The 23,506-nt window shown below is 57.0% G+C and overlaps 2 protein-coding genes across 2 annotated transcripts in view; one reads left to right on the plus strand and one right to left on the minus strand.

The window, feature by feature from the left end:
• ARHGAP17 (Rho GTPase activating protein 17) overlaps nucleotides 1-4,286 on the plus strand; it is a 40,780-nt gene extending 36,494 nt beyond the window's left edge. Inside the window, 1 exon segment of the mRNA XM_059484104.1 lies at nucleotides 3,315-4,286. Coding sequence (XP_059340087.1) covers nucleotides 3,315-3,442 — 128 coding nt within the window. The 3' untranslated portion in view covers nucleotides 3,443-4,286.
• On the minus strand, nucleotides 4,232-15,196 carry SLC5A11 (solute carrier family 5 member 11). The gene is made up of 15 exons (XM_059484648.1): nucleotides 15,167-15,196; nucleotides 14,126-14,230; nucleotides 13,897-13,956; nucleotides 13,428-13,532; nucleotides 11,463-11,568; nucleotides 10,469-10,549; nucleotides 9,813-10,018; nucleotides 8,944-9,079; nucleotides 8,512-8,619; nucleotides 8,126-8,276; nucleotides 7,543-7,711; nucleotides 7,255-7,470; nucleotides 6,716-6,766; nucleotides 5,920-5,987; nucleotides 4,232-5,441 (listed from the first exon to the last, which is right to left on the minus strand). Exons 1-15 carry the CDS (start codon nucleotides 15,179-15,181, stop codon nucleotides 5,174-5,176), a joined length of 1,845 nt encoding a protein of 614 aa, XP_059340631.1. The 5' UTR covers nucleotides 15,182-15,196; the 3' UTR covers nucleotides 4,232-5,173.
• Between the last annotated feature and the right edge of the window lie 8,310 nt (nucleotides 15,197-23,506).

Below are 23,506 nucleotides of genomic sequence, written 5' to 3' on the forward strand. Positions count from 1 at the left end.
TAATGCTTTTAAATCTACTCATAATTAATAATGGTTGGAACTTTCCCATGACACTGCAGCTTCTCTAGAATTAGCCTGATGTGTTGGAATGCAGATATCAATTCTGTTGCCTAACAGCTGTACCCCAATGCCTTCACAGGTGGGGATGGTTACTGCGAATAAGGTTTGTACTCACTCACAGAGCCTGCAGCTCAGCTGCTCCTGTTTGTAGCTTGAGTTCAGACGTGTGCTTGGAACTGTGCTCTGTGCCCTGTGTCCTCACCCTGTGTAGGAACTGTGCTCTGCCAGCTCTGTACCTCGTCCCTCCATAGCATTCTGCCTGCAGGAGGGTTTAGGGCTCTGCTGCTCAGCTCTGATAGGGCTGTGGACATTCAGTTATTCCTTAGGTCCCTGGAAAGAATTCACTCTTCACACCAGGCCCCCAGAGTTATCCCCAGCTCAGGTGTGGTGGGTGACCCATTTCCAGCAGGTTTGTTCTCACTGCAGACAAATTTGACCTTTCCTACAACTTGGTGGTTTGTGGTTACCTTTTAATGTAGCTCTCACTTCAGCTTTGCAGTTATTTTTAACCACTTGGGGTTTCTGGGCAAAATCCAGGCTGCTGTGACTAAAGCCATGGCAGAACAGCAGCCGCACCATGGCAGGTTGGCCGCCAGCCTCCCTGGGGGCTCTGCCTGAGGTGCAGCAGGACAGGACACTGAAATCAGTGTTACACTGAGAAGCCAGGCTGGAAATCACTCAGGTTTGGGGTTTCTGGTAATTGGAGAAAGAGGTGGCCTGGAGGCTGCCCCTGGATCCCAAGGCCAGGTTGGGTGGTGGTTGGAGGAACCTGGCATGGTGGGAGATGTCTCTGCCCATTATGGGGTTCCATGAAGAGACCTGCACTAAATGAGCTGCTTAACCAACTAAAAAGTAGCTTTGATTCTTAAAACAACTGACTTCTGATTGTACTTTTGTCAGTATATTTAAAATATGGGGATAATTTATTCCCAAGCTGAAGTCAGAAGTGGGGCTGGGCTCTGAATGCTGCCAGCACTTCACAAAGAAGTTAACAGCAGCAGCTGTGCTAATGAGTCAAACTTCAAGGAAAGACTTAATCTAAATTTCCAAGTGTTTCACACTTTGACCATATTTATTTTCATTTTAGGGTTTTCCTGGTTCTGAGGAAATTGCTTCAGTGACAGCAGACAGGGAGGGTTTGTTTTACCCCAGTAATGGGAGAAATCCTTATCTTGTAATTAACTTCCAGCTGGGGCTGCTTCATTAGAATTGGGCACGGGAAGCACCTGCCAGAGGGGGCTGCAAAGCAGAGCAGATCAGCCCAGGTGTGTGCTGTAAACACAGCATGGGAGCTGCCATGCAGGGAAACTGGGAAGGGAAAGCTGCTGAGGGGGGATTCTCTCCAGAACTGGTGCAGGGACTTAGAAGATCCATGCTGTTCAGCTAAAATCCCCTTGGGGAGGGTTGAAGTGACTCAGGCTCACCTCCACCAGTACACCCCATGCTAAAGCATCCACCTTCTCCAGATCAATGTGTTTTAAAGGATTAATAATCTGAATTAACACCACCACCTGTCACATAAGAGTGTCTGCTCTAATATTCACACCTGCACATACAAGCACTTACAGACTCACTAATTCACAATGTGCAGCTGCTGGTTTTAATTTGAACCTTAACAAGTGGAATGAGGGAACAAAATTAAGGTGCCTGCAAAGCTCCTAATGATCCCTGAACAGGAATCCTGAGCTGTCCTCAGGACACTGTTAACTCCTTTGTCCATGTGCTGGGCTTTAGTAGTGCCTCAAATTCTATTTATGGTGTTCGAGCAAGAAGCCCTAGAATATTCTAATCAAAGGTTTTATTAAATAATCCAGATGTTTGACCAGCATTCAGTAGGAACTGTATTGGCAAGTGCAATGGTAAGGAAAAGGCCCCTGATTGGCCGCCACTGTTGCTAATTGCTAATTGCTAATGATGTGTGTGCTAACTACTAACCCCCAGTGCCCTGCTGTGTGTGTCCCTGGCATGGCCAGACAGGGCTGCCCCTGCTGCATTAACCCACTAAGCCCTGGAGAGCAGAATGTGAAGCTCCTGGTGTCTCTGGCCACTGTCCCCTGTGCTGTGTCTGTGCACACACCCAGAGCTGCTGTGTCCGTGCAGAGGCTCCTGCTGTACCCATGTCGCTCCCTGTCCTGTGCCACCGGTGCTCCTCCCGTGTCACAGCCTCCAGAGTGGCTGCCCCAGGCTGCTGGCAGCGTCCCTGCCCAGGCAGAGGGTAGGGTGGGGTGGGATTTAGGGTCCCTTCCAGCCCAGACCCTTCTGGGGTTCCGTGGCTGCAGCTCCTGCTCAGTGCCAGAGCAGGGTGGGACTGCAGCTGCTCTGTGCAGGATCCCAAATCCCTGCAGCCTGGGGGGCTCAGGAGCAGGGCAGGCTGCACTCAGGGGCTGCTTCCCCTTCTCCAGGTCATTCATTTAGCTCAGCTTGAGCTGTTCTGCAGTAACTGCTGGGTTAACTTCAGGGTTTCACGTAGAGTTATGAGTCCCAGTCTCTCTAGGACGCCTGTCTGCACCTCCTGTGCTTGAAAATAAGGCATTTATTTGGATTTTTTGTTGATCTAAGTGATCTAAATTACTTCCCATGTGGAGCAGCTGCTGGACTGCAGTAAGGGATGTCATGGCACGTTATAAATCAGCTTTCCAAAATCCTGACAAGATTTTCAGTTACCCTTTTTTGAGCTGCTGGGGATTTTTCTGGTCTGGTAATTCAAGCTGCCAGGGCAGTCAGTCACCAGAGATGCAGCATTTTGTGGTCCTTTTTTTGACATCTTGAATAAAATCCTCCTTTCTTCAGAAGAGGCAAAGACCATGGCTCCCTGTTCACACAGGAGACAGGTTTGATCTGCACTTGGTGTAAATAACTTCTGCCTCCTTCTGACACCATCCTTGTTCCTGTTGCTTTCCAGAGTCACAGGTGGTGTTCCCTGGTGGGTTATTTAGGTGCCAGATTATTTTGCTGGGTGTTTTGACATGAAAGTCCAGAGTAGCTCTCCAGGGGCATTGGGGAGTCTGATCCTAAATCAGCTCGGTCTCCTCCCTCCTACAGGAAGAAGGGGGTTTGTGTTCCTGTGCCCAGGGTGTGTGGGAGGAGCAGTCTGAGCTGTTCAGCCGGGCCCAGCCCTGTGTGCCCAAGGGGCCAGCTCTGTCCCCAGAGCCCTCATTGATCTTTGCTTTCCCTTCTCTGCCCAAGGAGATGCCCAGGAAGCCCCGACTCAGTGAGCTGGCCCAGGCTAAACTTGCTGTTCCCTTTTTGTGCAGACTCTAATTGCAGTATTCCAGAGCCACTTGCAAACCCTCCTCCCGAGCCTCCTGCAGAGCTGGGCAGAGAGCTGCACACCCACCTGCTGCTGGACATTGACAATGACACGGAGAGCACGGCGCTGTGACCGCGCTGCGGCGCCGCCTTCCAGCTCCTGGGAACCCCAGACCTACCAGGGAAAGGCTTCTTCTGGCAGCGGGCACAGCTGGGCACAGCTGGCATGGGGCCTCTGGCACTCGGCTCCAGGCTGGCCCTGCTTGGAGGAGACCTCTCAGCAAATGGAGCCCAGCCTTTGGCCGGGTTTCGCCCTCAGAAGAAGTTTAATGATCTGGGTCTGGACAACGGTTTTCAAACTCTTGGATGGAAGGAATGAATTCCTGCAGGAGCTCGCCTAGGAAGCGTGGTCAGTGCTGATACAGGTGGTATGAGCAGAAATTCCAAAAGAATAAGAAGCAGAACGTTAGTTATTTAAAGTGCATGTCTGTATTAGGGAAATAATCCTTCTCACGGCACCGTTAGAGGTTCTTTGTAGTTCTTAGCCCGTCCCAGGAGCTGCCTCCAAGGGACATCTCTCTCCCAAGGGACGTTCCCTCCCGGATTTGCTGCAGACTCCCCTCAAGCCATGAACCAAACCCTGCCCCAGTGCTGGTGGTGACTGCTGGTTCTCAGTCACCTGTGGAACTGTGGATGCATCCAGTGCCTTGAAGGACTGTCGTGCTGTAGGAGGAACTTCTGTCTCTTTAATCATTTCATTGCTACGTAGGAGCAGTACTTACCCTGATTTCATAGTTATTTGTATTAACCTGCTTTGTTCATGTGCAACTGGCAACTGTTTCACGAGGAAACCGTGGAAATGGGGTTTGTGCTTTTGTTGAAAACGGTTGAATTTTGAAAGAACTTTGAAACAGCTGTTTGGATTCAGAAGTTGAGTGAACATTTATAAAATTAAAGATTGTTTTTTGTCAACTTAAGGCATCTTTATTCTAGTTTTGTTGCTTCCACTGGGTCCTGAAGGTCACAGTGATCCCCTGCGCTGTGTAGCTTGGAGTCACTGGCTGCTCAGCTTGGTTTTGCCTTAAGGACCTCAGTGGGAGCACTGTGAGACCCTCCTTTGTTACCACACCAGCTCTGTAGCAAATCTTTAAATTCAGTTTGGAGAGCCACAGACTCCAGTCCTGTGACTGATTTTGATGTTTATCCCCCAAAGTGTCAGTGCCTCCCTCCCCCAGGGTTTCCAGCAGCATTTCACAGGTTTAGGTCCTTCAGGTGCCTCCGGCAGCAGCTGTGGTGCGGTTTTCATGCTGGTGCTGCCATTGGAGTGTCAGTGGTGGTGCCTCAGCCAGAGCTCCCAGACAGGTCCATGAGCACTCACTGCACACAGGGAAGGAGCTGAACGGGCACAGCTGAGCCAGAGGCACAGCAGAGCACAGAGAACAGCCCTGGGCTCTGCTCTGGGCACTCGAGGTGTCACGGCTGTCCCCCAAGGCCAGAGGAGCTGAACCAGAGGGGGACTCAAGGGGTCGTAGCTGGTTATCAAGGCATAAACAGGAAGAGATTCCAGGCTTCCTGAATTCCAGGCAGTGCTCTAAGGCCAAAGAGCAAAATTAAATATTTAAAATAACCAAACCAACCTTCCTCAGCTGGTTGGTGCCAGGTGGGGTCTGGCAGTGCCAGTGCCAAGCGCTCTGCCCAGGCACAGCCAGGCCCCCATTAGAAATAAAGAAAATATTATGTCTTTAAAACGTCTTAAATAAAGAAATAAAATTTAGAAAGCATTAAGAATTACATTAACCCTCCGCTAATCATTAATATTTACACCAGTTAGGATTAGATGGTGTGTGTGCCTGGCATCCCCTGGCTATGCAAAGTAGGCCCAGAGGAAGATCCCAGCACACACACAGAGCAGCAGGTTGATGTTCAGGATGTGCTTCACCAGGGGCTCCTCCTCCAGGGACACCACGGGCAGGGGCTCAGCCCTGGGCAGGGGCTCAGCCCCCTCCTGCCTGCGTTCCATGCCACAGAGCCACAGCACGGTGCTCAGCAGCTTGGAGCTGCCCTTGGCCTCGGCTGCACCTGCAACAGGAGATGGGGGATGAGCCAGCAGTGCCTGGTACTGCTGTGCAGGGCTTGGGGCACAAACACACCCCTGGTTTCACTGAGCACTGCACTGGCACCCCTGCAGCACCGGGTCTGTGCTCCCTGCAGCTCTGAGCTCAGGTTCTGCTCTTCCAGCAGCCGTGGTAATGATAACCCAAAGCTAAAACCCGAGCTGTAGGTGCCTGGTGCCCCCAGGTCCATCCTGCACTGCCCATGCCTCATTCATTAATGCTGGAAGGTAACGCTCATGTCCAACAGTGTGAGGCTGCCCAGCAGCAGGGGAGCTGCACCATAACTCATTAACTCACTGTAGCCTGGCACAGATCAAAGGGACAGCAGCAAAGCTGACACACAAACAGGGCTGAGCCTGGCACAAACAGGGCATGGGAATCCTAGCAAAAACAGGACATGGGAATCCAGGCTGCAATCAATGCACGGGCAGCTCTGCACATGGCTGTGCCCAATCCTGTCAGGCACAAGCTTTAAAACAGGCACATCCTCCCTCACTGGTCTGCCAAGACCTCAGCCCAGGGCTCAGGGCTCTCCCTGCTGCTAGAGCTGATCACAGAACACCACTGGAAAACAGAGAGGGAATTTCATCAACGTTATTGTGTCTTCCTCCATCCTCCCCTTTTCCAGCCAGTTCTGGCAGCAGGTGCCACAGCACCAGCCTGGGATAGTGGCCATGGCTCTGTATCCCACCCAGTTCCTTGGTAATGCCATTGAGAGCTGGAAATGAAACTGAACTCCTGCCTAGGTACAGTGTCAGGTAAAGCTTTTTGGCCCTGGGCAAGAGGAGATGGAGGTCAGAGCTCACTGTGCCCTGCAGCTCCTCCTCAGGAGCAGCTCCCAGCTCTGCTCTGGGACAGGGGCAGCACTGGGGCTGGGCTGGGGATGTTTCGGTTGGATTTCAGGGAAAGGTTCTTCCCCCAGAGGGTGCTGGCACTGCCCAGGCTGCCCAGGGAATGGGCATGGCCCCACCGAGCTCTGGGAGGGTTTGGACACCACTCCAGGGATGCCCAGGGTTTGGATCTGTGCAGGGACAGGGGTGCACTGGGTGATCCTGGGGGTCCCTCTGGCTCAGCACATTCTGTATTCTTTAATTCTGTGATTCTTTCAGCACACCCTGCAGCTCCAGAGCTCCAGAGGAAAGAGCTTTAATGTTCCCTGTCCTGCAGGCTGTTAGGGATGCCTGGGGCTGTGCTCACTGACCTTTGCTGGGGTCGGGGCCGCTCTCAGGAGTGGGGCTCAGCTCCAGCTGCTCCTTGGTGGGGCCGGGCCCGGCTGCTGCTGCTGCTGCTGCCTCCTGCACGGCCGGGGCATCCCCACGGGTGAACCAGGTCAGCCGGCTGATCTGTGGCATCAAGGGGGCATCAGGGGGGCTGCTCAGCACTGCTGGCATCAAGGGGGCTGAGGGAGCACAGAGGGCCCATAACCCAGGAGGGCACTGGGGGCTGAGGGAACACAGAGGGGCCATAACCCAGGAAGGCATTTAGGGCTGAGGGAACACAGAGGGGCCATAACCCAGGAAGGCATTTAGGGCTGAGGGAGCACAGAGGGGCCCATAACCCAGGAAGGAATTCAGGGCTGAGGGAACACAGAGGGGCCCATAACCCAGGAAGGCATTGGGGGCCAAGGGAACACAAAGGTGGCCCATAACCCAGGAAGGCATTTAGGGCTGAGGGAACACAGAGGGGCCCATAACCCAGGAAGGCATTTAGGGCTGAGGGAACACAGAGGGCCCATAACCCAGGAAGGCATTTAGGGCTAAGGGAACACAAAGGTGGCCCATAACCCAGGAAGGCATTTAGGGCTGGGGGAACACACAGGACACACACCCACCTGTTCGGGGGCCGGGGGCTCGGTGGCCAGGCTGACCAGGAGCACGGTGAGGCTGGTGGTGGCCCCCAGCACCATGGAGAAGTAGAGGTAGTGCATGTGCCTGACCACGCCGGGCCGGGTGTCGGGCTGCCCGCACTGCGGCTCGGGGTAGATGAAATCCAGCACCAGGCGCACCCCGCCCAGCAGCAGCCCCAGCAGCAGCCCCCAGAACGCGCCCTGGGGAGGCAAGGAGGGGATTCAGTGTCGGAGCAGTCCCCAGCAGGGCTGCAGGGCCTGCACAGCCCCTACCTTCTCGTTGGCTCTCCTCCAGAAGCAGCCCAGGATGAAGACCACGGCCACGGGCGGCTGCAGGTAGGAGCTGATGGACTGGATGTAGATGAAGAGCTGCCCCCCCTGGCCAGCCTGCACCAGGGGGATCCACAGGATGGACACCACGGTCAGCAGCAGCACAAACACCCTGCGGGACACACAGGGCCTGCCTGTGAGATCTGGCCCTGCCACCACGAGATTGTCTGAAAAACCCTCTGGGCCCAGGATTGTCTCCTGGGAAGCTGAGAGGCCTCCAATAATTATCTGAATGCTTGGGAATGTGGGCTGGAGATCGTTTAACAACAGGTGCATCTTTGATTGGTTCCATGTGAATTGTTTTAATTAATGACCAATCACCATCAGCTGTGTTGGACTCTGAAGAGTCAGTCACAGTCTTTCATTATCATTCTTAAGCCTTCTGATGTATCCTTTCTCTTTCTTTAGTATAGTTTTAGAATAGCATTCTTTAATAAAATATAATATATATAATAAAATAATAAATCATAGCCCATCCAGCTGTGCCTGGCACCAGGCTCTGCCCAGCCCTCCCAGCTGTGCCCACCTGCCCACGACCATCAGCTCCCACTCGGAGCAGCGGGGCCGGAGGTGCTTCCAGAGGTCCATGGTGAAGATGGTGCTGGAGCTGTTGAAGATGGAGGTCAGGGAGGACATGAGGGCTGCAATCATCACGGACATCATCAGGCCCCTGAGCCCTGGAACGAGGAGAGGCAGAGCCACCCTGAGGAACCCTCAGAGGCTCCAGTGCAGGGCAGCCTTGGGGTCTTCTGTGGGTAGAACAGACTTTTAGACCTGGTTTAGCTCCAAAATGGCAATGGGAGGTCCATCCCACACAAACCCCTCTAAATGCCAGCCCCAGGCTCTTTGCCTCTCTGAGCCCCTCTCCCAGGTGCCAACCCCACCATGGCAGAACCATCCCCGGGCTCTTACCCACAGGCAGCAGCTCCAGCACCAGCTTGGGATAAGCAATGTCAGAACAGCCAGAGGGGTTGCCGCAGATTTTTTGGCAAATTTCTGGGTCTGCGCAAGCCACCAGGTCTGGAAGAAGCAGTGGGCAGTGAGAGGCAGCAGTGCACAGTGTCTCTGAGCTGGCTCCTCTCTGAATGCTGTAAAATGTTCTTTCAAAGGGAAATACTGAGAGCCTGGGGGCTCCCAGCCAGCGACCCTGGGCTGGCTCAGCTCAGCGAGGGCTGGGGCTGCTTTGGCACCATCCAGCTCCTGACTGGACATTTAGGAAGGACATTTCCTCACGTTGGTGCATTGGAACCCCTCATCTGACTGAGGAAAGGCTTCCTCAGCCCTGTGCAGCTGGCACAGCCTCAGGCAGGGGGAGATCGCTGAGATCCCTCCCTCAGCACTTACCTGGGAACAGAACCCGGCTGATCATGCCTGGCATTACCATCATAAAGAGGGGCAAAATCTTCAAGTAGGAGGTCATCAAGGAGCCTCCTTTGGCGTGGGAGAGGTTTTTGGCAGCGAGGGACCTCTGAACAATGACCTAGGAACGAAGGAATGGCTGTGGTTGGCCGCCAGCAGCAGGGGCTGCCTGGGATGGATCACCCTGGCTTTGATCTCCAGTGAACTCTGCAGGGCTCAGAGGGTGATCACAGGGCTTGGCCGTGCTCTGCAGCCCTTGCTCTGGATGCTGGCTCCTTGCAGAGACACAGGCACTGCTCTGTGCCCTTCCAGCCCAGCTGCAGGGCCTGACCTCGCCTACCCATGCCCAGGGGTTTCCATTTTCCTGCTCTGGGCCCTTCCCTGGCCCTGTGGAGGAGCCTGGCCCAGGAGCAGGGCAGGGCTGGAGTGGGCAGAGTTAAATGAGAGAGCAGGAAAGCACAGCTGGAGCAGCAGGAGGGGTTTTGGGGCTCTGATGGAGGGATGGGAGCCAGACCCGGCAAAGGTGAGAGGAGAAACTCACAGGTGGCTCACAAGGAACAAAGGATCAAGTTAAAAAGCAAACAAACCAAAGACTTCTTTATAGACAAGGATTAACACACAAACACGTTCTTACCCCTTTTTCCATGGAGATGATTACTAATATTTACTTGTGCATATCAAGATTTCCTTCTTTGGGACTTAACCATCTGATTTTGCTGATGGTAAAATAGGATTTTACTGATGAAAATCAGTATCAGGTGAAATCAGAAAATCATAAAATCACTCCAGGTGAGGTGGCATCCCCCAGGTTTGCAATGGGACCCGCCCAGGCCCAGGAGCAGGCAGGGACCCACCTGGTCTGTGCACCAGTACCACAGGGAGGGGATGGTCATTCCCACCAGGACCCCTGGCCAGGGCAGGTCCGAGCTGACGGGGTCTCTGAAGATGTGGAAAGCGTCTGCCCTGGGCAGCCCACAGCTGCTGTTCTCCTGCCGGATGCTGGGGATGGCACCAAAGTACTTTGCCTGCAAACCTTCCAGGCCACCGACTTCAATGAAACCTGGAACGGGCCACGAGAAGCTGTTAGTGCATCCCCGCAGGTCGGGACTCTGATTGCAGCCTCTGGGTCACTGCGGGGGATGCTCCAGGAGCATTCCTTGAAAACCAGCAGCTCTTGATTCTCCCTCTGCGCTGGGGAAGGGCAGACACTCACGGGTGCTGCCCCTGCTATGGAATCACAGGATTCTGCCATGGTTTGGGTTGGGAAGGACCCTAAATCCCATCTCATCCCACCCCTGCCATGGCAGGGACACCTCCCACTGCCCCAGGTGCCCCCAGCCCCAGTGTCCAGCCTGGCCTTGGGCACTGCCAGGGATGCAGGGGCAGCCACAGCTGCTCTGGGCACCTGTGCCAGGGCTCCCACCCTCCCAGAGAAGGATTTCTCCCCAGTATTGAACTCGGTGAGGTTTCTGTCGCAGTGCAAGTGACAAAGGCCCAGGGAAGCACTCACTGAAGACCATGAGGGACACGGCCCCGATGAGCATGATGAGGGTCTGCAGGGCATCCGTGTAGATCACAGCTGCCAGGCCACCTGCAGGGCACAGGGACACGCTGGGTGAGCTGGGTTTGTCCTGCCCCAGCACCTCACACCCTGCACAGGCTCCTGAGCACAAACTGAGCCCCAAACTGAACCTGGCTGGGGGTTCTGTCCATGCTGGGGCAGCTTTGGCCAGCAGCCCTTTGGAATTCCTTAGCATCTGACTCATCGTGAGTCACCATTGTGTCACTAGAAGCCAAAAGCAGGAGTAAATCTACGGGAAATCCATGGAAAATTCTAAAACAAAGCCCAAGCTGGAAAAGGCGGAGGGAAAAAAGGGGATTGTGATTTTACATCACTGGGGGTGAGCAGTGGGAAAGGAATAACCTTTATTTGTCTGTGTGGCTGTTTTCCATTTGGCCACTCCTAAGCCCTGAAAGGGCATCCAAGCCCGGAGTCTTTGTGCATTACACGGCTCATTGTGCTGCAAATCCCTCTCACCTCCGGGGAAACAGGGGAAATGTACCCTGGCAATGCCCTGCACGGCTTCTCCTTGGGGCACAGCACACCTGCACCCACCTGGAGCAGCCTCTGAGGAGCCTTCACTTACCATCATATGGAAATTTGTTATAAAAAGGTGAATTTCCTTTTGCCTTCCCACCCCAATGTCCACACTCATGGCAAAACCAGGCTGGACATGGTGCATGGCATGAGCCATGGAGTCCTGGGATGGCTGGGTGGGAAGGGACCCTAAATCCCATCCAGTGCCACCTCTGCCATGGCAGGGACACCTTCACTGTCCCAGGGACACCTTCCATTGCACCAGGCTGCTCCCAGCCCTGTCCAGCCTGGCCTGGGACATTGAATGCCTCAGAAGGATGGGCAGGACAGGACAGGGGAAGGGACAGGGTCAGTGCAGGGTCCGGGGCAGGGGCAGGGTCAGGTGAGGAGCGTCCCCAGCACCCACCAGACACGGTGTACACAGCAGTGATGGCCAGCAGCCCGGCCACGGCGATGTACAGGTCCCAGTGCAGGGCCTGCTGGATGAACAGGGCCCCGGCGTACATGTCCACCTGCAGGGACAGCAGAGTGACAGTGACACACTGTGGGGACAGCACCCCCAGCCCCTCCCAGTGCACATTGACCCCCTCTCTCCTGGGACCAGCCTGGTTTGTTCATGGCCCCAGCCCCAGCTCCTACTCCCACAGCAGCCTCAGGACCCCACAGCAGTGTCACAGACATCTTTTATGAAAAATCCTTTCCTTGGGATTTTTCCTCCTGAGAAGCTGGAAGCCTCAGGAACAAAATGCAAACATTGATTATCTGCTGCTGTGGAATGCAACAGGTGCATCTGGGATTGGTCTTGTGTGGTTGTTTCTAATTAATGGCCAATCACAGTCAGCTGGCTCAGATCTCTGTCCAAGACACAAACCTTTGTTATCATTCTTTCCTATTCTATTCTTGGCTAGCCTTCTGATGAAATCCTTTCTTCTATTCTTTTAGTAGAGTTTTAATATAATATATATCATAAAATAATAAATCAGCCTTCTGAAACATGGAGTCAGATTCTCGTCTCTTCCCTCATCCTCAGACCCCTGTGAGCACGGTGACACAGCAGCCCCAGGACCCCTCCTCAGCCGTTTGTCACTCCTGCTGCTCCCAGCAGTGACAGCCAGGGGATGGCAGGGGCGCCACGAGAGGGGACGTGCCCAGCCCTGGGACAGAGCGGGGTGAGCTTCTCTCCATCCCCAAGGCCAGGGTGGGGGAGCTGGGCAGGGCCTGGGGAATGTGCCCTGCAGACCCCCCTCCCCAGCCCCCCAGAACTGTCCCTGCTGCTGCCATGGGGACAGGGGGATCAGCAGCACAATGTCCCCAGGGCGGGCCAGCCCTGCCCAACCTGCTCTGCAGCACCTGCAAATGGGACAGGAGAGCTCCAGCACAGGCCCAGGGATGGCAGGCAGGGGTAAAACACCCCGAGCACAGGAGCTGCACTCAGACATCCCAGCAGGTGGAAATGGAGTCATTCAATTTGATCCAGAGGAGAAGCTGGGCACCTTCCCCATCGGTGCCATCTGAACCCAGCACTCACATCCACTCCACACAACCCTGCAGCGCTTTGGGTGGAAGGGACCTTAAATCCCATCCCATTCCCACCCTGCCACGGCAGGGACACCTCCCAGGCTGCTCCCAGCCTGGCCTGGGGCACTGCCAGGGATCCAGGGGCACCACAGCTGCTCTGCATCCCTCCCAGGCAGAATTCCTGCCCAGTTCCCCACCCAGCCCTGCCCTCTGGCCCTGGGCAGCCATTCCCTGTGCCCTGCACTCCCAGGCTCTGCCAGAGGTTTTGGGAGGCTCAGAGGCAGGGTCAGACGCCGTGTTCCCCCCCAGGACAGGAAATACCCCAGCAGGGATCTGTGTGCTCCACGGATCCGTGCCCTGGCTGGCAGTTAATGAACAGCCACCAGGCTGTTGTGCAAGGCTTCATTCAGTTATTTATTCAAACAGGTGCAATAAAGGAATGAAGACTTCTCCTCCAAGCCTGTCCCAGCTCCTCCATCCTGCCGTAACAGCACCTGTGTCTGCACAGGCAATAAATGAGCAAAGGGGAGAAGCTGGGGGAGCTGCCAGGGGTGCAAAATCTAACAGCCACCACATCCACCCTCAGAGCCCCACCTGTCCATGGACTATTGCTCAGGGCACTGACACGAGCTGTCCCTCCTGCTGTCACAGGCATTCAGGTGCTGGTCGAGCCAAAAAGAGAAGCCACTCCTTAAAATACAGTCTGTCTTCCTTGGGTGTTTTGATCACAAACCCTTCTCTGCTCAGCCAGGCACAGCCACTCCTTGCCTTTCTCAGCCTCACTGCTCAGCACACATTTCCAAAGTGAATTCAACCCAATCCATTTCCCTTTTTCTTTTTCTTTCCTACTTACAGATATTTTGGTGAAGATGTAGATGAACAGGTAGAGGATGGCCAGGAATATCTGAATCCTTTTGCCTCCAAAGCGCCTCTGCAGATACTCCGGCATGGTGGTAACCTGCAGAGGGACAGGGAGTGAGGGAATGGGGGACAGTCCCTGGGGTACTCCCAGAGCTGCCAGGGGCTCCCCAGGGGGCTCTGGGGGTGTTTGCAGTGGGGCAGGAGCAGGAGGGCCCTGGGGGCTGCCCTGGGCTGGGGTTTGGCTCTGCTGGGATGCTGCACAACAACCTTGAGTGTCCATTCCCATGGTCAGTGCATGGAGGGGTCTTTGCTCATTGCCAGGGGCTGGGGGCAGCCTGAGCCCCCTGCCAGCAACTCTGCCACCCCAGCTGGGCCAGGGGAGCAGTGCCAGGAGCAGTGGAGGGAGCCCATCCATCCATCCATCCATCCATCCATCCATCCATCCATCCATCCCCACGTACCCCCGAGGCGATGTAGATGGGCAGGAAGAGCCAGGCCAGCACCAGCACGCAGAACATGCCCTGCCAGGGAGGGAAGCGAAGGGTCAGAGGGGTTCCAGGCTGGCTGGGGCAGTGTCCCACAGCTGGGGACTGCCAGCCCTGCAGCAGGAGCAGGCTGAGCCCGCAGGGAGGGCAGGGCAAGGCAGGGCAGGGTGGGTGGAATGCCCTGTCCAGCCCCGTGCCCACTCACGTTCCACTCGTAGGCTGTGGCTGCAATGCCCGAGGCAGCTCCCGAGCCCGCCAGGCCGATGAAGTGCCCGCTGCCCACGTTGCTGGCAAACAGGGATGCACCCACCTGGGCAAAGGGAGAAACCAGCTGTGGCCCTGGCACGGGGGCACAGGGAGCTGTCCCCGCTCCTGGCTGCGCAGGACGTGGAATCCTCGGCAGCCTCTGCCACCTTCTTCTCCCTACAGCTTCAGTGGCCTGGGCACCTCTCTGCAGCCTCGCTCACCATTCACTGCCCACTTCTGCTTGGGACCATCCTGCTTGCAAAGCATCCAGTTCTTGTGGGTGAGCAGAAAAGGTGAGGGGAACAGGTACGAATGTCAGGTTCTGGCACCAGCACTGCTGAGGGAGCAGCCCAGCCCAGATGAGACAGCCCAGGCTCAGCACAGAGCTGTGTCCATGCTGGGGACCCCAGGGAATCGTGGAAATCTCCAGAAGCAGCCAGGCTTTGTGGGACATTGGGCTTGGCCTCGCCCTGCAGTCTCAAATCCAGGGGGAAAAGCCAACTAGAAGCTGGGAAAGCACAGGAGTAACTTTTGGCTGTTTATTGCTGTTTGGAGGCATGGGCAGTGCCCCAGCAGAAGTGGGGGGCAGTGCCCCACTGTCGCAGACATCTTTCTATGAAAATCCTTTTCTTGGGATTTTTCCTGCTGAGAAGCTGGAAGCCTCAGGAACAAAATGCAAACATTGATTATCTGCTGCTGTGGAATGCAACAGGTGCATCTGGGATTGGTCTCATGGGGTTGCTTGTAATTAATGGCCAATCACAGTCAGCTGGCTCTCTCTCTGCCCGAGCCACAAACCTTTCTTATTAATTAATTTCTATTCTTAGCCAGCCTTCTGATGAGAACTTTTCTATTCTTTTAGTATAGTTTTAATGTAATATATATCTATATCATAAAATAATAAATCAAGCCTTCTGAAATATAGAGTCAGCATTCTCATCTCTCCCTCATCTGACAACCCCTGTGAGCACAGTCACACCCAGGGGCACAGGGTACTCACAGGCCACCAGACCATCTGTCCCCCGGCGAGGAAATAGCCCTTGACGGTGCTGCGCTGCGTCTTCCACATGGACTGCGGGCACACAGGGGGGCACGGGCTCAGGGCACTCCCAGGGCTGCCCAGCACAGCCCCTGAGTGCCCCCAGCTGCACAGAAATCTTTCCCGAGGGACACTTGCAATGTGTCCATGTGCAATGCCCAGCATTCCTCCTGAGTGCCCTGAGCCCCAGGCAGTTCTCCATCACCTCACACCCTGATGGAATGTTCTGGGTAACCAAACTCCATCCCACCAGGTCAGAAAGGAAGGAAAGCAGTTTGGGGCAAGAACTGCAGAGTTCTGGGTGTCAGGAGCGCTCAGGAGGAATGCTGGGCAGTGCACGTGTGGCTCATGGGCTCCCCTTCCCCATGCAATGATCCATGAGATCCACGGAGATGATCCATGCCATGCTCTGAGCTGTGCACCACATCCAAAGGGAGCAGCTATTCCCCTCTCTGCCTCCTGACAGCCAGGCTGCCACAAAAGCCACGCCAAAGGATGCCCTTCTGCCCTAATTATATATAGACAATGCTAATAATCTAAGGAATCTGCTGTCAGGACCCGTGTGGACAAGCACAGGTGATTTATAGGACAGCAGTTCCTTCCTGGATGAACAAAACATCATTGTTAGCAGTGGTTTGTGCTCAGACAGCCTCTTCCTCACCAGGGCTCTCAAACCTTGGCTAGCACAGGCCTGGGCACTCCCCAGGGACAGTGAGGGCACGTCCCAGGCTGGGGAGAGGACAAGGACCTGCAAACTGCCCCCTGCAGCTGTTGAGTGCAGTGGGAAGCAGCCCAATCCCAGCCAGAGCAGCCCCATTTTCAGCACACAGGACACCCAGGGAGTTCTGGGGGTGTCTGCTCACCCAGAGCCCCACGGCCAGCACGAAGAGGAAATAGAGCACGAGCACAGCGATGTCCACGGGCTCCAGGGTCTGCTGGGGGAACACGTCCCACGAGGGGGTCACCGAGGCTGGGGGCACGCTGCTGGGCTCCATGGCTGCTGGGCACGGCCTGGCCTGCTGCACACGCCTGTGGAGGGACGGGAGGGTGGCCAGGGAGAGCCCCGGGCAGGTGGGGCTGGTTTGAGGAGCTCTGGGTGCTGAGGTGCTGCTGCTGCCAGGGCTCTGGGGCAGGCTGCTGTCCCTGCATCTGCCCCATCCAGGAGTCCCTTGCTGTGATGGGGAGATGCTGCCAGCTGGTCTGCTGCATCTCCTGTTGGTTTTCTGAGAAATGGGGGCATTAGAGAAAAGGTGAGAGCAGCTGGAGCAGGCAGAGGGAAGGAGCAGAGCTGGGGTTACAGCCAGGGTGGCAGCAGGGCAGGACTGGCCCCAGTGAGGAGCTGCTGCCACAAACATGTCCCTCACAAGGCAGCAGAGAGTGGGGGCACATGAGCAGCCCCAGCAGTGCTGGCATTTTCCTCCTTTGCCACAGCAGGAGCTGTGCAGAGCACTTGGGTCCCTCCTGAACTAGAAACTATCCCCTGCTCCTTGTCAGGAAGAGAGACATCAACCAAGGAATACAAAAACACATTTTCCCCTCCAGAAATGCCTGATTGAGGTGTGGCAGCACTGGGGGATCCCTGGAAGGGCTCCCTGGAGCATCCCCTGGGAGGTTGGTCAGGTGTTTGCATTAATGCAGTTCCTCCCTGTTGCCTCCTTGCCTCAGCTCAGGCACACTTTGAGAGCAGGACAGGAGGTGAGAGGCAGCCAAGGCCACCTGGGCAGTCCCTGGCTCAGCAATGGCCACAGCTGGTGCCCAAGGAGCCCTGGGGGCTGCCCAGGGCAGGATTGGGGTGTTCCTCTCACCCTGCCCAGGGCAGGTTTGGGGTGTTCCTCTTTCTCACCCTGCCCAGAGCAGGTTTGGGGTGTTCCTCTCACCCTGCCCAGGGCAGGTTTGGGGTGTTCCTTACCCTGCTGGCCGAGGAGGGTCCCCAGGAGGAGCAGTCGCAGCCCCGCAGCCAGGCCAGCCCCAATGTCACTGCACACCTGGGCCAGGTGTGTGCTGCTCCCTTCCTGCAGTCTGGCCGGCTCCTTTGGCCTCTCTGCGCTTGTCAGGGGACACTTATAGGCTGTCCCTGCCAGCGGGCTGGGGAGGTGTGGCGAGGGCTCCGGGACAGCCGGCACGGACGCTGGGATCACGAGCGGTCAGACGGGTTCTGCCTCTGAGCCCGGGCAGCAAAGGCAGCCCGGGGCAGCCTCCTGTCCCACGGGCCCCACAGCACCTGTGTCCAGGTGTGGGGCTGAGCCGGGCCTGCCCTCGGCTCACCTGGGACCTGGGGACTTGCCTAGAGCGTGACTGGCCACGGTCCTGCCCTGGTGGCACCACAGGGCTGCCAGGGGGTGAGCCAGGAGAGCACACAGGGAGGAGATGGAGGATGCAGGAGATGGAGGATGCAGGAGAGCAAGGGCTGCCCTGTGTCCTGCAGCACCCCTGGGCTCATCTCTTTACCAAAGCTCAATAAATAAGGAGTTCCCAGGGCAGGAACCACCCCAGCACCTCCTTCCCACAGCTGGGAGCTGCATCCCGGCCCTGCAGCCTCCAGCACCAGTCCCAGGCTGCTAGGGAGCTCTGATCTGGTTGAGGCTGGCCCTGGGGACACTCAGCAGAGCCTTTTCCATTCTTTGTGAGCCCCTGGATCCCCGTGGGTCCCATCCCTCCTGGCAGGGCTGCTCTCTCACCTCTCTGAGGCCAATGTGTCTTGGCTGCCGCTGAGTTTTTACTGGCACGCCCAGCCCCTGACTAGGAAAGGACAAACAGCGTTTGGTATGGCAGCCTGGGAAGCTGCTCACCCTGCCCCACACCTCCAGCTCCCCTTCCAGCCCGGGACACTCCACCGCGGGCCCGCGGAGCAGGGCCACAGAATGCCACAGAACGCCAGCATCGGGAATGCCCTGGGCCGGGAGGGACCCGCGGGGAGCCCCGGGTCCGCCTGGGGTCACAGCGCGGCCGGGCCGGAGCTGCGGAGCCGCGCACAGCGAGGGGAGAGCGGGGCTGAGCCCGGGGCTGCGGCTGTCTGTCCTTCCGGAGGCGTCGGACAGGGGGACAGCCGTGACTGTCTGTCCCTCCCAGAGGCGCCGGACAGGGGATAGCGCTGCCTGTCCCTCCCGGAGGTGTGCACACAGGAGCAGCTGTGTCCGTCTGTCCTTCCAGAGGGGTCGGACAGGGGGACAGTTCTGTCTGTCCCTCCCAGAGGTGTCAGACAGGGGGACAGCCCTGCAGCCCCTGCCATGCCGGGGGCACAGTCAGGGAGGGCGGATGCCCCGCAGGGAGGGAGGGCAGGGGCACAGCAGGGATGGCAGATGCCCCGCGGGGAGGGAGGGCAGGGGCACAGCAGGGATGGCAGATGCCCCGCAGGGAGGGAGGGCAGGGGCACAGCAGGGATGGCAGATGCCCCGCAGGGAGGGAGGGCAGATGCCCCGCAGGGATGGCAGATGCCCCGCAGCCGGGACGCTCCCGGGCAGCCGCAGGTGCCGCTCCGGCTCCTCCCGGACCCTCCCGCCCCGCCGCGGGCTCCCGGATCGCGGCTCGGCCGCGGCCCAGTGGAAATTTTGCCCGCGTTGCGCATTCCGCTCACGGCCCGCTGTCCCCCGGTGCCTGGCACCGGCGGCGGCGCTTTCCTCGCCAGAGATTGTGCGCGGGGACGGCCGCGGCATGGGAATGAAGCGCTGCTGTATCACCGCAGCGCAGCACACGTGGCCCCAAGGCTCCGGTGCCGCCTCGGGGGGATTCTAAAGCATCCCCAGCTCCACGCACCTCCTGCGGCCAGCACGGCCCGCCGGGGCCCGCGGCGGCCCGGCTGAGCTCCCCGAACCCCGCCGAGCTCCCGACTCGAGGTAGAACTGAAAGGGAACTTACTGCGCTCAGCCGGGTCTTATTCTGCTCCCCGCGCCGGGCACCAGCAGGGCTCTGCCAACTGACAGGCAGCTTAAATATTGCCAGAGAATCGGGGTTTGCCAGCGGAGCTGTTAACAGGGTCACAAGGGATGAGAAGGAATATTTATAGTCAAAGTTAAACTAATTGACCGAAGTTACTCTTTTGGTCTCCCGTGGCTCTGGTGAGAAGTGCATTATTTTCACTATCAGGGCTCCCGGGTCAAACTCCACGGAGTGCCATTCTCTTAAGCAATCTGTGCTCTATGCGAGGCACACAGAACAATAAAAAATCGGGGCTGATGTCCTCTGGAGCTGACAGCCCGTGGCACAGGGAGGAGCTGACAGCCTGTCCTGTGTCCGTGTTTGTGCCTGAGCCTCGCAGGGCGCAGGATCCGGCCGTGGGCTGGGGTTTGTGGCACTCTGCTGAGGCTGGAGGTTAATCCAGAACCGAGTCCCTCTCTGGCAGCAGGCTGGAGGTTTGTCTTCAGCATCATCTGCCTGAAATCCCTGACAAACCATCAGGGCCAAAACACACACAGAGTGATGCTGAATCTCACAGCACAGTGACTGTGGCAGGAGCAGCTCATAAATCCCAGAATTGGGGTGCCCAGATCCCAGCAGCACTGCTGGGCAGGGCAGGTGAGCCACGAGCCTGCAGGGTGGATGGAGAATGGGCACTGTGCCCTCACAAGCCCAATCCTTGTCCCAGCCTTGAAGTTACCAGCAGGGATTTCACTGCAGGTGACCCACTGAGGGCATTGGAACCTGCCAGGGCAGGGTTAGCTGGGATATTGGGAATAAACTCTTCCCTGTGAGGTGGGGAGGCCCTGGCACAGGAGAAACTGTGGCTGCTCCATCCCTGGGAATGTCCAAGGCCAGGCTGGACAGGGCTTGGAGCAGCCTGGGACAGGGGAAGGTGTCCCTGCCATGGCAGGGGTTAAGAGTGGATGATCTTCAAAGTCCCTTCTAGTGCAAACTTGATAATTCCATATAATTTCACATCTCTATCTCATTGTTTCCCAGTCACAGCTCTGATGAACACAACTGTAACTCTTTGAATCTTGCAATTGGAGAGGCATTCATTTAATCTGCTATGATTTGGAAACCCCAAATTTTCCTGAAGGTTGATCCTCAAGGCCTACAAATGCAGCACTGGGTGTCCTGTGCTGCCTGCCAGTCTGTGCCACCTTTCCCCCTGACTTACCACCCTCCCAGCCTGAAGCTGAGCTCCTTCTCTGTCCCTTGGCATCTTTCATGGCACCTGGAGAGCAATTACAGATCGTGGCCCTTCAAGCCACAGTTGAGGTACTTATAGGGAAGTTCCCAGGTGGTTCCACTTTGCCTGGCACAAACGTGCCCAGCTGTGATGCACCCTGGCTGTGCTCAAGCTGCTCATTTCCCCTCTTTCTTGCACAAAAGGACGAAATCCCCAAATCCCCTGAGGTGTGGAATGGAAGCTGGGATTTCCAGGGACACCATTTCCCAGCATTTGTCAGGGGATGGAAGTGGCACCCGAGGAGCAGGAGCAGCCAGGGCTGTGATCCCTGCCCTGCCCGGGCTGGGGTTTCCTTCCCAGGGCCAGGCTTTCCTGTGAGGATGATCCCGAGGGCAGGGCTGACCCAGGAACCCCGAGTGAGCCTCAAAGGTGCTGGATCTGGGCAGGAATGACCTCGTGGCTGCAGAAAACTTACCAGAGCCCAGGAGAGGGGGGTGTGCAGGGAATGGTGTGGATGCTGTGTGGGACGTGGGGATGGGGCCCTAGGACACCATTCCTGATGGTTTATGGGCTCAGCCTGGGATGTGGGGAATGGGGCTCTGGGCATTGTTCCTGCTGCTTTATGGGGCTCTGGGCATTGTTCCTGCTGCTTTATGGGCTCAGGAATGGGGCTGTGGGCATTATTCCTGCTGGCTTATGGGGCTCTGGGCATTATTCCTGCTGCTCCACGGGCTCAGGAATGGGGCTGTGGGACACCATCCCTGCTGCTCTATGGGCTCAGGAATGGGGCTGTGGGACACCATCCCTGCTGCTCTATGGGCTCAGGAATGGGGCTCTGGGACACCATCCCTGCTGCTCCACGGGCTCAGCCCCACACCGCAGCTGTGGCAGCCGCGCTGGGCCGGTCCCTGGGGGCAGGAGGAGTCAGTGTGAGCGCCCCAAGTGGAATCTCAGGGTGGCTCGGGTTGCTCGGGCCCCTCGGAGGTCAGCAGCTCCACCCTCCCCGCTCCCTGGAGCGCATCTCCGCTCCCGCGGTGTCAGTGCGTGCCCCAGGGCAGGAGGTGACGTGCCCGGCCGGGGACACTGAGGGTGGCTCTGCACGGAGCTGCTCCAGCCCCGGGCGGCTCCCAGGGCTGCTCTGAACCGCCTGAGGCTCAGCACCTGATAGGGAGCTGCTCCCGTCTGTCTGCTCCCGGTGTCACGGGAGATAAACCCCCCTGGACATGAACTCAGCCTCGGCCAAGAATTCTTTTCCAGAGGGAAACAATTCACTGGCTCATACAGCTCGCTAAATGTTTTCTTCTGAAGGCTGCAGTTAAAAATCCGTGCTATTTTAAGAATTTGCTGCTCGTTTTGGTCCCTCCAGCCTGGACGCTGTGGGGCAGGAAGGGCCTTCTCCCCACCAGCCGCAGCCAGGTGAGAGCCTGCAGGTGTCAGAGCCAGGATCGACAGTGCAGAAGGTGCAGAATCCCCGACATCATCACCAGCAGCAATTCTGGACAGAAGACAGAGGTCTGTGCAGTCAGGAGGCAGAAGGCAGTAGCTTTATTTCAGGAATAGCACATAGGCATTGGGTAGAGACTGAACTGGGAATATACATCGTCCCCTTATCAAATCTTATCACCAGAAGTTCTGGCTCTTTGAAAATATTCACATAAAAATACCAAAGGGATTGGAGTCCTAACTATTTCAGAAAGTTACAACATGTAGCAAAATCTATGTACAGCATCTTCTGTCGGGACAGTTTCAAAAGAACCTGTGGTGGTTTAAATATCGGACATATTTTTTTAAAAAAAAAGGAAAAAAACTCAACGGAATGCAGTGCGCAACATCCAAAAGGGAGAGAGGAGCAGAGGGAGCGTGGCCCTGTCCCGGACCTCTGGGAACACGAGGCTACCCACTACCTGGCACTTAAAGCTGTATAAACGGAGAACACTTGTGAAAATATACCTCACTTTCTACAGCGGGGTTTAAAAAAATACCAAAACCCGGAGATCCGAGGGTCGTAAGGTCTCCCGTAAATAACGAAATAATGAAATAATGCACCGGTCGGTGATCGTGTCCCGGAGCGGCGGCGGCTGCGGGACACGGAGCCCTTGCTCCGGCCTCGGGCAGGCGGGACCTACTCGGCGCTGGCTGCGGGGGGACAGGGGGACACAGGGACACGGGTGGGCTTTGCACGGAGGGGATGCTCACAAAGCACGGAGAGAGCTCGGGAGCCCCCGCAGGCGCAAGCAGCGGCCGTGGAACGCTGTCCCTCCGTGCCAGGGGCACAACGGGGGGATCCAGGAGGGTCCGGGCAGCTGGGAGAGGGATGGGCACGGTGAGAGCTGGGGGTGCACATCTGGAGGTGGGTGTGCACATCTGGAGGTGGGTGTGCACACTGGGATGTTGGTCTGCACATCTGGAGGTGGGTGTGCACATCTGGAGGTGGGTGTGCACGGTGAGAGGTGGGTGTGCACACTGGGATGTTGCTCTGCACATCTGGAGGTGGGTGTGCTCACCAAGAGATGGGTGTGCACGCTGGAAGGTGGCCATGGACACTCCTGGAGCTCCCTGGGATATCCCCCATGAAACCTGCTCCTGCCGCAAAGGGGCTCCCAGGATCGTGGAACCTTTTATGTTGCGAGAGCCCTCCCAGGCCATCCAGCGCAGCTGCTCCCCCTGCTCTGCCAAAGCCACCCCTCACCCAAGCACTGTCCCCGGGTGCCACACGCACAGACAGACAGACTGACAGCTGGTTTATCAGCTTTTGCACCCCTCCAGGGGGATGCCCTGCTCCCCCCTGCCCCTGCCGTGCCCGGAGCAGCACCTGGGGCTGCAGAGCCCTCCTGCTCCCGTTCAGGCTCCCGGGCATTCTGTGCTTTCCAAGAGCCACGGAACTGCTCGGGGCTGCCTGCTGGCGAGTTCCAACAACCTCGTGCTGATGGTGTTGCTCTCTTGGGAGGGTTTCAAGGCCTGTCAGCCTCTGGCACAGCTTTGTGCAGAGCTGAGGGCCAGGAAGGAGCCGTGAGCTGGAAGGATCAGACCGGATCCATCCTCGGGACCTCGGGGATGTGCCAGGAGGGTCCTGCAGGGTCCTGCTGCTCTCCACTGCCACTGGCTGCCAGGGGAGGGGACTGGAGCTTCTGGGCCACCTCCGGTGCTCTCTGCTCTGCTGTTCCCCCCTGTGCTCTGCCCCGGGGCAGAGGGGCTTGGAGAGGGGCTGGACA

The sequence above is a fragment of the Ammospiza nelsoni genome, chromosome 17, assembly GCF_027579445.1.
Source record: "Ammospiza nelsoni isolate bAmmNel1 chromosome 17, bAmmNel1.pri, whole genome shotgun sequence".
NCBI lineage: Eukaryota > Metazoa > Chordata > Aves > Passeriformes > Passerellidae > Ammospiza > Ammospiza nelsoni.